This window comes from Nannospalax galili, unplaced genomic scaffold, assembly GCF_000622305.1.
Source record: "Nannospalax galili isolate Female #2095 unplaced genomic scaffold, S.galili_v1.0 scaffold46, whole genome shotgun sequence".
NCBI classification, from domain to species: domain Eukaryota; kingdom Metazoa; phylum Chordata; class Mammalia; order Rodentia; family Spalacidae; genus Nannospalax; species Nannospalax galili.
In genome coordinates, this window is record NW_008355790.1 from 3,059,588 (window position 1) to 3,072,737 (window position 13,150).

Sequence of the window (13,150 nt, forward strand, 5' to 3'; positions counted from 1 at the left end):
AATGCATGCCTTTAATCTGAGGACTCAGGAGGCAGTGATGGGTGGATCTCTATGAGACTGAGGTCAGCCTGGCCTACATAGAGTTCTGGGTCAGTTGGGATTACAAAAAAACCCTTTTAAAAATAAAAATAAATAAATAAATAAATAAAACACGAGGAATGAGCATCTCATTATATGTTTCTCAACTATGTTTTAGATTTATTTATTATTATTTTGTCTGTGAGAATGAGGCACACATGGCCCCAGCTTGTGCATGGAGTTCTCTCCTTCCATGGTGAGTGGGTACCAGGGATGGAACTCAAGTCATTAAGCTTTCACAGAAAACACTTTCAACTGATGAACCATCTCCATGGCCCAAGAATCTAAATCGTTTATCTGTACCTCTAAGCACAATGAAAAAGTGGTTTCTAGAAGCTTCTTCATGGTACTTTGCTGAATCTAATAAAAATAGGTAGTTAATACACATTCTAAGTTCAACACTTTTTAAAAAAAATTTTAAATTTTTAAAAACTTTTTAAGTTTTAAAAAAAAATTTGTACTGCTTAATATTTTAACTGAGAGTCAAAATTGGAATGATTCAGCACCTGGCACTCAAAAACAACCAACCCCTTTGGAATAATTGTTTAGACAATGATATTGCATGCAGCACAGTAATACAAAGATGGAGCTTTCAAAACCAGCTGAAGCACTACAGTGAACTATACAAACATGGACATTCAGATTCACAGTAATAGCCTCTCAGGGAGAAGTCTGGAAAAGAGAGAATAATTTGTCTTTACCTCATTGGAAACACCAGAAGAATGATCTTGAACATAGTCCAGAGCCTTTTTAGGAGGCTGGGTGTAGACGTACCACAGCAGAGGTGTGGAGATGGAATGGAGGAGAATCAATGGCAGCAAGGAGGGAACATGTGGAGAAGGTGACAACAGTTAGAAACGAAGTGCAGACAGCATCAGATACACATAAAGGGTGGCATGAATGGAGCAATGGTAGCCTAGGAGGAAGAGTGTGAAACTGGCAAAATGCTAGAGTTCAATTAGGAGACTCATAAACTCAATTCATCAAATCAAAGTTAGCACTCCTATTCTTTGGCCACAGCAGAGTGCAAGGTACATTAAAGAGACATTAAAGGAGCACAGGGAGAGTATGCTGCTGTGTGTTCCTTGGCTGAAGATGATTACAGAAAGTGCTGATAATTTAGGTCAACACAGAAATTAGTGTAGTTCCTGTAAATTCTAACCAATAATAGCAAATACATAAAATAAAATGAGAGCATTTTTCCTCTGAAATAAAGTGCATTTATGATAATACTAGGAGACACCAGAAGAAAAATGGGAGGAAACCATCCTCTTATTAGGTAATAGAAATTCTAGGAACAAATTTTTGGTTTAATATTCATTTACAGTCACATTTGATTCAGTTCAATAAGACATATAATAAGACTAACCAAGTCTACTTTGCATTTTAATGCATAAAAGAGATTATTATAGCCATCCAGGAAGGAATATGTGATTGTAAGTAAGTCTATAAATCAGTCTGTGACATGGTATAGGAAAGATCAGACTGATTTCTAATAAAATTGCTGTACAGTACAACTGGTATGCTACTTAACAGTTCAATACTCAAAAAATGCACGTGACAGACACACATGAAATTCACATAGAGATTCTCAGTAGAGCCCAAGTGACTAAAGGAAGTGACTTGAAACTTGAGTTGACTCTGTCTCAAACAAACCAATCAGATCCCATCAGGACCAATCTGGGGGCATTCTGTGTGGGAATCTGGGGATCAGACCCCCAGGTGTGGTGGGTGTGTGGTGGCTCCTGAGCAAGACTATAAATTAAGGTCCTCAGGGTTTTGTTTTTGTTTTTGTTTTAATTCTCTCCTTTCCTTATTTCCCTCCTGGTAAATTAATCATTTTAAAGTGTGGATAGTTTGGTAATACATCATAGTGGGAAACAGCCTGGAGAATTTTATTGTTGTGTGAAGGACTTAGATTTAATTTCTGGTTATTTTGGGCAAATTCCTTGACCTTTCTGGTCAACGAGTCACTGAGTAGAGAACTCAGCACTTTCCAGGGCTTGGTGATTCCCCAGCAAATAAAACTGTATTAACAGTGGTTCTTTGAAGGTGCTTGCTACTGCTGAGCTAGACCAAAATGAGCTGCAAGCAAATACAACTCTTCTATAAAGCTGTAGTAACATTCCAAATGATCCAGGACAGACACTAACTCAACAAGTTAAATTTGCAATTAATTAGATATAAAGAAATTCTAACGTATCATTTGGGGGAAAAAAGATACTGGAAACGAATAAGCACATCTAGGCATTTGGTGCCAAACTGAATGCACCGGAAGCTGTAACGCTTTGGCGAATATTTTATCCATTCAGCTTTTGTTTTCCACATGACATGTCTCCCTTCTGATAACAACGTTTTATACATCAAACAACATTCTCCTATTTGTCTTATAGCAATTGTCTAGCCTCACTTACCGGGCGTCCAAACTCCAGTTCTGAAAAGAATTTATACCAGGGCTCATTTTCTAAATCTATGTCATCTGGATTTATGCGATCAGTCTAGAGCAGATGTGAAGGAAAAGGGAAGGAAAAGGCACACTGAGCGAAGTGAGGGAAAACGCTGTGTGGTATGCAACACACGCGCATCCACACCCAAACATGCATCGGACTCATCCAGCAAACCTCAGAAGGAGAGAACAGAAGTGAAGTACAATGAGCAAAATGAGGGCATGAATGAAGATGCGCGTCCATGGCGTCGCCTGGGTCCCTACGGCCACCATTTCTAATTCTCTCCTTAGCTGATGCATGGACGAGGGGAAACGCCCTGGCAGTGACAATGGGCCTCCGTGGCTTGCCAGAGAACGAACATAGGCCCAACCCAGGCTCCAAGCGGCTAGTCACTCCGGCCATCGGCGGCCTGCAGGGTGCAGGCGCTGCTGATGGCTGGGACACCGAACCCCGGCAGGAGATGCTGGGGATGTGGGGAGAAGTTAGGGGTTTAAGGGCCGGAAGAACCAAGGCACCAGGTGACCAGGCAGAGGGACAGCCTCTGACCACGTCTCCTTAACCTCAGAACAAAGGCTGAGCTCAGCTTCCCCACAGCAGGAGAGAAGGCGAAGAAGGAAGGAGCTCACCCGGGTGGTGGGAGAGAGCGCAGCGGCGCCGGGGCTGGGCGCCGGGATGCGGCTCCGGGGCGGAGGGGAAGGGCTACGCCCGCCATCTGCCGAGGGTGACACCGGGAGAGGCTTCCGGCCAGGTTCCCTGGGAACAGGTGTCGGAGATGTTGGGAGAGGGGGCTGTAAGAGAGAGGGGTGAAGGAGACACTGATTCGTTAGATAGGGGGCTCTGGATGGAAACCCGACTGGCGGCTCCGGAAGGGGCAGTGGCTAGGGTGCAGGTGGGGACCGGACTCCTTAGGGATGGCCTACCACTGTAAAGATCCGAGTCTCCTCGAAAGAGAAGAAACATGGCATTTTCTTACTCACCCCATGCCTACTGGGGGCTACACTAAGGAGGTGGGTGGAGTTTGCACAGAAGGTGCTGTGCAAGGCCAGGGAGCGCGGGAATAATCCTACCTTGGTTTCCTTGACATTCTAATTTACAGAACAGTCAATTTTATAATCTACTCAGCTCTCAAGTGGTTTATTAATGTTGTATTTAAGATAAGAAAAGCCAAGGGTGTTAACATTAACAGTGTGAGAAAAATACATACACTTACTTTAGGAATAGAAAGCAGACCCCGAACATTTACTTAGCCCAGCACCATCCTTAATATTTTCAAATAATACATACCCGACAAGATGGATTCCTGCTGGTTGATTTTATGACTGAATACTTAAAGTACTATACACATTCATGCTACTTCTTTGATAATCACCACACATCCCCAAAGTGCATAGTTGCACAGTACAATATATAAAGTAAAAAAAAAAAAAAAATTCTAAGATCCCCTAAAAACCATTCATTTCAGCCAAGAGAAAAGCCGTGAGACTCAGAAGACTGTCTGGGAGGCTGCTAAGCACTCACTGTTAAAATCCCATATTGTTTCTGTAGAATTCTTAAGGAGTGCAAGGATTTCCACCAAGTAGTTACAACTCAGGTCTGAAACAAATGCTGTATAACTTAACAGTGTTGGAAGTTGTGGAATATTACACATTCCAACAAAGGCCACTATTTTGACATAAGCTTATTTTACTGTTTTATTGTCATTACATTAATGGTTTTCTTAATACAATATGTTATTAGTGATGTAGTCTTATTTCAATATTCTATAATGAAAGATAGTACTATAATAATAACTATACACAGTGATAGTAAAGTTTGAAAGAAAAATAGTGCAGGGGCCAAGCTTACATAATATATGTAGTGATTGCGTAATAGACTGTGCAATGACCCTAGGAGTTTGTGACCTAATGCTAAGTGATAAGAACTGTACGGCCACACATTTGTACAGCATTTACAATGGCATTCCAAGGCTGGAATTTGGATGAGCACAGTAAAGAAATGCATATATACACAAAAGACTAGTGTCTTTCTGATATTGAAACTGTCTTTCCTTTCAGTTCTATATTCTTTAGTTTTTTGTTATAATACTATTTTTGTCATAAAAATTGGAGAGGGGCTGGAGAGCTGGCTCAGAGGTTAAGAGCACTGGCTGCTCTTGCAGAGGGCCTGGGTTTCGTTCCCAACACCCACATGACAGCTAATAACTGTCCCTAACTCCAGTTCCAGGTGATTCAACACCCTCTTCTGACCTCTGAGGGCACTGCACGACACTGGTGCACTTACACACATGCCTGCAATACACTTCATATATATAAAATAAAAATACAAAATAAAAATTAAAAAATTGGAGAGGCTTTTATTAGATATGTGAAATGTTGCAGAAACCCTGAGATATTTACCCTAATTTATGTCAATATTATTTTTGCTTTCCACTTAAAGATAAACAGTGAAATTTGGAAATAGAAAATCTAGTAATTAACTTCCATTGAAATTGAAAACATGAATTTTTAGACTGGAGAGATAACTGAGTGGTTAAGGTATGCTCTTGCAAAAGACCCAGGATCGAATTCCAGCACCAACATGGCAGATAACAACCACCTGTAACTCCAGTTCCAGAGGATCCAATGCCTTCTTCTGACTTCTGTAGGCACTGCATGACACAGGTGCACTTGCATACATATGGGCATAACACTCATACACATAAAATAAAGATAAATAACTCAAAAAGTAAAAAAAAATTAAACCATGAATTTACAACTATTTTCCATTGAATTAAAAAATTTGACCCAGTAGTTGCAAAAGTATTAAGATTTTTGTTATTGCTAAACACTATTTTTATCCAATTATTAGAGAATTACATATACAGCATATAATTATTTCATAGTATAATTTTGCTGGAGCCACTTTGAAGACAATTATCATTAGAGAGAATTTGCCAGTAATTTTTGCCTTGTTCTGAGAGACACACCATTTATTCCTCAGGAAAGTAACTGCTGATTCTCTACAACTTCATAGTTCTAATGCTAGAGTCAGTGATCATGAATTCTTGATTTTATGGCCTTTACTTTCAAGCACAGTGTTCTTGTTTTACTAAGGGAAGATAAAAATTGTTTTAGTGAAAACAAGTGCTTAACACTATGGACAGTAGGGGGCAGCAAATTGGCTAAACAAATAGGAGCACATCAGATATTACAGCTTCACCTTGATTTCCACCTTACAAAACTATGTAACAAATGAATAGACCAAGTCCTCATTTATAGAGATACATTTTTTATAAAAGAACCTGAAAAGTGGAGCAGAATATCTATCATTCTTCATTACATCTTAAAATAATTTATTATAATTTTGTCTTTAAAAATTCAATCTACATTCACAATGAGCAACTATCTAGAATCTAAGCACACCAAACAACAGGAATTGTCAGTAATTCTGGACTGTAATGAATGACACACATTTGAGCAGAGCCTCTATGTTATGGGCAGGTGTGGTGGCACACACTTTTAAGGCAGAAGTAAGAGGATGGTTAGTTTGAGCCAGCCTGGACTACATAGAAAGAGCTTGTCTCAGAAGAAAAATCTTAAACAAATAGAAACCAAAAAAAGTAAATGGAAGAACTAGAATTTTCTCTTTGCTGTGGTTGATCTACTCAATTTCTTTAGTTATGCAATAATTAAATATGTTGGGTAGCTAGCCAGAGCTAAGGGACACAGAAACCTCACAATAGTCAGGTAACAGAAACATAAGCACACTAATAATCTCACTACTCCAATATTTCCTTCATGTCAGAGAAATTTCTCTCTATTCCCTGTGAATGATAACACCTAGGATCCCATTAGGACACTAATTACATTTTAATATAATTACTCATTATGGCAAGAAAGTAGAAATATGATGCACATCTTTTTCAACTTGTTTTATTTCTTTTCAATTTTACAAACCTAGCAAGCTTCTGCTAACATGAACCATGTCACCAGTAGGACAGGAAGTGCTTAAGATAAGCTAAAACCATAATTTATTTGTGATTGTTATTTAAAAACTACTCAGGATTAAGTTTTAAAGTTTCTAAGATTTCCCAATTGAAAAGTTTAGCTGCCTTTGTGGTTACGGAAGCCTTCTCACTGGGCATATACTTTCTATATGGTGTTCCAAACACAGTGAAGTGCCTATGTATTTTTTCTCATAAAATTTTATTCATTAGCTTTTATGTTTCAAAGCACCGGCTGGTCTGTTTTCTGTTTATAGGCTTTCATATTAAATGCTATCACATAATCAGATATTTATTCATGGGTCAAATAGTCTGCTTTAACTTCCTAAATTTTTATGGCTTTAACTCTGATTAGTAATTTTGTTGAAAAGAAGCTTATATTTACTGGTGGTTTAAGGTGCATTTGAACTCTGCACAGTGCTTCCTTAGTATTATGTATAAGCTTAGTTATTGTAGGAGAGGTAACATGTTTGTGCTATTTTTATTTTATTAAGTTTAGAGAGGATCTGAACAAATACTTCCTTAAAATAAAAACAATTAGCATGCCTTATCTCCAAGACTATCTAATTTAGGTGAGCTGTAAACTTTTATTAATATTATCCCAGTAGAGTTGATAATGCTTGCCTTACAGAATCTCTGGAAATGTGGCTCGGATCTGTGGATCAAGTTAGTTCAAGATAACTCCGTGATGATAATAACGCCTTTTCTAGATCAAGCATTAGGCTCATTTAGTCAACATTTAAATTTATAATCAAATGAATATTTATGAGCATGAAAGAAATGCATTTACTTTTGCTTTCTTGTTAAAGATCATAAATGCATGTCACTGATTCCTAAGATTGAAGTACTCTCCTTTTTTTTTTTTTTGCAAGAGCCTGAAGATTTCTGTTCAAAAAACTGCTATCACCCCTGCTTCCTTTATACCTCAGGGAATCACGGAAGCTGAGCTGGAGCTATTATTAGCAGAGCCTTGAATCCCATTTGCATGTCTGATGGATACTAGACATGCAGAGACTTTATAGATAAGCAACAGAACAAAGACTCAGTCTCTCACTAATTTTACCCGTTGACTACAAAGGTAATATCTAAGTCGTATTCACTCACGTTCACTTAGTCACTCAGGGTGACTAAGTCACTCACTTAGTGCACTTTAGTGTACTCATACTGCAGGACAGGCACTGTGCTGGGTTTGGAGGATACAGTGCTGTGTTAGACATAGTACCTGCTTTCAAGGAGCTTGGAGTCTACTGAAGAACCCAGGCAAGTGAATGGGCCACTGCAGTTCAGTGTGCTAAGGAAGTCAAAGCAGAGCCTGCAGTGGGCCATGGACACCCAGCACGGAAAGTTTGAAACCCACTGCTAAAGATAGACAATACCCTAGGGGAAAGTGTGTGTGTGTGTGTGTGTGTGTGTGTGTGTGTGTGTGTACATGGCTATGCTGAGACTGAGGGAAGTGGTGAGGAGCAAGCACTTTCCTAGCAAGAACAGACTGCGTAAAGGTCCAACACAGTATAGCTGGCAGGGCCAGAGAGGTTTTTTTGTAAATTATATCATGGGAGTTAAAATTTGCTTTAAGGGCAATGGAGAGCCAGGATTGGAAGGAAGACTGTGGCTGTGACATTTTTCCCCGTGGGTAGGAATTTAAGTTCACTGGGAGAGAGGGGAATCCAAGAGATCAGTTAAGAAAACAGGACAGATGAAGAAAACACAGAGTTGCATAGCTGTTGTATGTAATTTTAAAAAATTAAAAGTAGGGCTGGAGAGGTGGCTCAGCAGTTAAGAGCACTGGCTGCTCTTGCAGAGGGCTGGGGTTTGATTCCCAGCACCCACATGGCTAGCAACCATTCATAACTCCAGTTGCAGGGAATCTGATGCCCTCTTTTGACCTCCGTGGGCATTGCAGGACGTGGGTGCAATTACATACATGCATGCAAGATACTCATACACATAAAAAAAGTGAAAAGAGCAAAGGAAAGCTCTCAAATTGTCTTGGAGTAGGGCTGAAGAGCCAGTTCACAAGACCTTGAAACCCCCAAGGGCTTCCACTGACTGTTTCATCACTCTCATTTAGCAAGGCTGCTGTTTCTTTTACAGCTTGATATTCATGATATTCAGACCTTCTGGAAACTACATTAATATGTAGCTACCCTCCCAAACACCCCTGTCCACTTAGCTCTTTGTTTTTTTCTAATTTACAGTGGGGTGAATTCAGGATTGGTTTTTTTTATAAAAAGATAATGGACTCACCCTAAAATAATAATTGTAGTAATAAAAATTGACCAAAATGATGTCTTTGACTCCCTTAAATCATATGGCACAACATTGGATCCCAGAAGAATGGTTTAGGAGGGAGAGAAATATAAGTTGTCCATTCTAATTTTCTTCCAAGTTGCTAGGTTCCTTCCACTCATCTTTTCCAGTAGTTGAAAAGACTCATCCTAATCTCTGACAACACCCATGGCTCCTGATCTTTCTATCTTCTTAGGGCCAGTTAAGAATACCATCCTTGCTTTGTAATCACTCTGGGCCCAGGTTTCTGGTAAGTAAATCAAATAACACCAATTTATTATAAATTAGCTACTAAATAAACTGTACTGTAAAATAATCAAATGAATTGTGGTGATGGTGACTATTTGCTAAAGGCTTCCTGCTCTGCTAAGTCAGTACAGTAGTGATCAAATGCTCCAGGCATGTATGTGCCCAGCCTAGCTCCAGCACCCACCAGCTATGAGGCTGTGTGGCTGTCAGTTAATGTGGCTTTGATCGCTGGATCTGCAAAGCAGGAATACTATACACCTATTTCATAGGGTTGTTGGGAATGTTACATAAGATCAGACAAACAATACTAATTAGAGAGCCTGCCATATAGTACATGCTCAGTAAGTATTTACAACCACTGTTATTACTATCATTATTATTGCTATTTTAGTACAAGGAACCCTCAAAGCTTTCATCCAAGGGTTTGAGTAGTGTAGGAATTTCAGCCACTGTGATGGGACCCAAAGATGAACCCTAGAGAGCCACAGGGAAGGTTCTGTAGATGTGCTTCCCTTTTAGACATTTAAGAGGTTTCTTATTCCTGCATTCCAAGAGTCTCATAAATTATCAGAATGACAATGAAGACTTTCTATCTATAATTGAATGTGAGAGTCATGATTTTCACTTGTTTCTTTAGTGGTAACATTGTGTTCCACTCGGTTTTGATTCTGAAAATTTCAACCTTGCTTGCTATTAAATCAGATAACTTATTAAGTGGATTATAAGCCTTCATCGAAGGCTGGAAATCAGTAATGCTCCTTTTTCCCCTTCAGTTTCTTTTTTGAAATCTTGTTACACTAAGAAATATGAATTATTTGAAGAAAGACAGTTGAATTGTGTAATTATAAGATTTTTGAACACACTTCTCAAGAACACAACTGTAAATATAGGGTTTCAAAAGCTAAATCAAGGATATTGATGTAGGGCATTGTGAGGCCTGGGTTTCTGATTAAATTTCAGGGTTGGCTTGCTGTCTGTGTAAGAGTATGCTGTTCCCAAGACCCTTGAGGAGTTACCAAAGAAAATCTCTTTTTCCTGTTCACTGATCCTAAAATTCTTTCAAAACAAGAACAAAAGTAAATTGTCATCCACCTTCAGTGTTTATCTGGAAGCAAGTTTGAAGACTCAGAGGAATTACAGAGTTTTAAAAAGAACTTGAGGACACCGACTGATCTCTAAGGAGAAACAAAGGAAGCAAGGAGGAGTGAGGGGTCTAAAGGGAAGAGGGCCAAGGAATAACCCATTAATCAGCTTCAGAGGGCCACGTGGCTTTTCTCAAGATGATATATATTTTGGTTTGCATATAATTAAAATAAAGAGAAAAGACTACTAAGTGAAATATTTTGATCCATTAAAATGGCAAGCAATCAGGAAGCTTGAGGCTTGGTAACAAGAGGGATTTAATAAAAATAAATTAAGAAACTGTTAAAAAATATATTTGAGAACACTTCCTCTTAAGTGAAAGAAATGTTAAGAAACCACACAGAAGTCAAGGGATGCATCTGCCTGAGTCTGTGTATATATTAAGAGGATTAATAAATGATTTTTTCATGCTGGTAATCTAGACTACCAATGGAGTACTGCATTTACGGGTGCCAGGATTAGGCACAGCCAGCTGTTTGCTGATGAGTCCTGCATATTCAGGTTCAGTTCAGAGATGAGATACTCAAATTATGATTGAAAATATACATGATTTCTCAATAATATCAATTAAATAAGATGGTATGAAATTTAGGTTTACTTGGGGACCCTAGAGACCTGAAAAGCTGGCTTTTTGATTAATGACAAGTGCTTACTGGTCTTTCATGCTGGAGAATTGATGACTTCCCAGGTTCATATTCAAAAATACTCCTTGGCTCAGATCGAAATTTTCTGGTGTCCACTTTTCTGTCTGGAGGATCCCAGTCATGCCTAGAAACAAACAGCAAATCACACATTGAAATAATCTGTATGCTTAAAGTACTTATGAAATACCACTCAGTGTCAAGTTCAAGGTTAATTTTAGTAGGAATCTATTACTTATTATTTGTTTATTATTTATTTATTTATTTATTTATTTATTTATTTATTTATTTATTTGTGTGTGTATTTATTTATTTATTTATTTATTTATTTATTTATTTATTTATTTATTTATTTATTTATTCATTTTTTTTTCTTTCTATTGTGGGTTCTAAGGATGGAATTCAGGTCATTGGCTAAACAATCTCTCCTATACTTAGAGATTTAAAAAAATCTCTCTCCAAAAGTTAATTTATGAAAAAAATCATACATGTTTAAATTTATATGAAGGAATTAAAGAAAACTATCTCTTATATTTAATGTATTTTCTTCTAGTTTTGTGTGTATGATTACCTATTGCTGGTTTAAAAACTCACAAAGGTTTGTAGACATGCAGATGTCTATGAACATGCAGACCTGTTGCTAAGCCATGGGTCTGTAAAGGCAGCTCTCTCTCTCTTTCTCTCTCTCTCTGACTTTAAAATAAGGGGGAATATGCTGTGAATTTTTTTAAGTTTAACCATCATATGATCTGACTTCCTTGATCCAAAGTGACAAGGAATAATGCACAAACCATGTTTGATCTTCTTTCTTACAAATGGAATCAGAGTGTATATGTGAGAATTACAGTGTATCCCTGGAGCTGGTGTGCCCGGGGATGGACAGAGTGGCATGGGAGGCCGCTTGGTGTTAGCCTGGACCAGGGTCCAGCATCTCTTGCATTGGAATCTTCTCTTTTCCTTGAACTGATACCACTGAGAATCTATCAATAAAGGACAATTAGCAAGTACATTTCCAAAGGACTTAGAATGGCAGGCTTTTCCGGGCAGCTGGAATGAAAGCAAAAAAACTTTCTTTGGATAAAGGATTATTTGAAGACTATTTGACGTTTGAGTGTGGAAATTCTGATTCCAAGGAATGGAGTGAAATTTTGACTCCCTGGAATGTTGGAAATAGAAGTGCTCCCACAGATCAAGTACAGGCCGAGCCTCAATTTCTAGTAAGTTAATGAGTAACACTCGGCAGAGCCCTCACATCGTCCCATTTTGGTTTTCTGCCTTGAATTCCTTCCTCAGCTTTATGAGGACTGATTGAGATTACATGCCTCATCCTTCCACCAATTCTGGGAATTGGACCCAGAGTCTGGTATGTGCAGAGCAAACCATTATCACTGAGCTTCATAACCCAGGCCACAAAATATATTATATGTGTTTTTTTGTTGTTATTTGTAGTATTCAGCCAAGTCATCTACTACCCAGCTACATCCCCAGCCTGTTTATTTCTTATATTCATTCTTATATACTCTTATTGAACAAAAAATAGAGGTTGTACCATGTTACTTCCAGTTTAACTTAGGCATGACGACAGTATGACCCAGAACTTCCCTGAAAGCGTTCAGCACAATCTCAGTAGAGGGCCTCAATATGGACCAATAAGTCTATGCATATATTTGCTCCATAAGGCAAAAACTGATGTTTCTACTGAATGCCATCGTGGCTTGGTTTTTATCCTAGGAGAGGCCACTTTGAGGGAAGGAGTCTTACTTTTCTGTTGAAGATCGATCTCTTGGTCGTGGTGGGATATGTGGGGGAGGCACTGGGGAAGATGCTTCCTTAAAAGCATCGCTGCCATTGTCTGAGTGGCTTTTGGAAAGAGGTCTGTAGGTCTGGGTCTTTGCAGCAGGGTGTGACTGAGCACTGTAGGGTGAGTTGTACAGGCCTACCAGGAAAAAAAAAGAAAAACAAATAACTTTTAAAAAGTACCTTAAGTTGTTGTGCTCTGCAAAATATTCAATGATTTTGCAAGCATCATCAATAAGTATATTCATAATGCATGCATGCATTGTTTATTAATTCATCATTGTTAATTTACTAGTAGCAATTATCAGTTATTAATTTGTTCTGTACATAAGCACCGATTACAGGAAATCATCAATTATTGTAGAATTAATGATAATTCAAACTATTTAGTAAAAATAAACTTACAAGTACTCAGCAACTTTTCTCTGCAATCCCATAAACTATCACCTTAGATAAGGTTTCAGAGAAAGATTAAAATATCTTCTAATACTTAGAAATACTGACATCATACATATGATAATTTG

At 38.3% G+C, this 13,150-nt stretch overlaps 1 protein-coding gene across 29 annotated transcripts in view; it reads right to left on the reverse strand.

Moving 5' to 3' along the window:
• The window catches only part of LOC103750489 (sorbin and SH3 domain-containing protein 2), a 217,381-nt gene that overhangs the window by 46,291 nt on the left and 157,940 nt on the right, over positions 1-13,150 (reverse strand). For 15 of the 29 annotated variants that reach the window (XM_029556344.1, XM_029556354.1, XM_029556353.1 and 12 more), the window contains 5 exons: positions 12,591-12,765; positions 10,842-10,956; positions 3,152-3,313; positions 2,493-2,576; positions 780-836 (listed from right to left, as the gene is read on the reverse strand). In XM_029556344.1, the coding sequence (XP_029412204.1) occupies positions 780-836; positions 2,493-2,576; positions 3,152-3,313; positions 10,842-10,956; positions 12,591-12,765 (593 nt within the window). The remainder of the gene's footprint in view (positions 1-779; positions 837-2,492; positions 2,577-3,151; positions 3,314-10,841; positions 10,957-12,590; positions 12,766-13,150) is intronic. The other 14 variants (XM_029556359.1, XM_029556367.1, XM_029556368.1 and 11 more) reach the window with 4 other exon arrangements.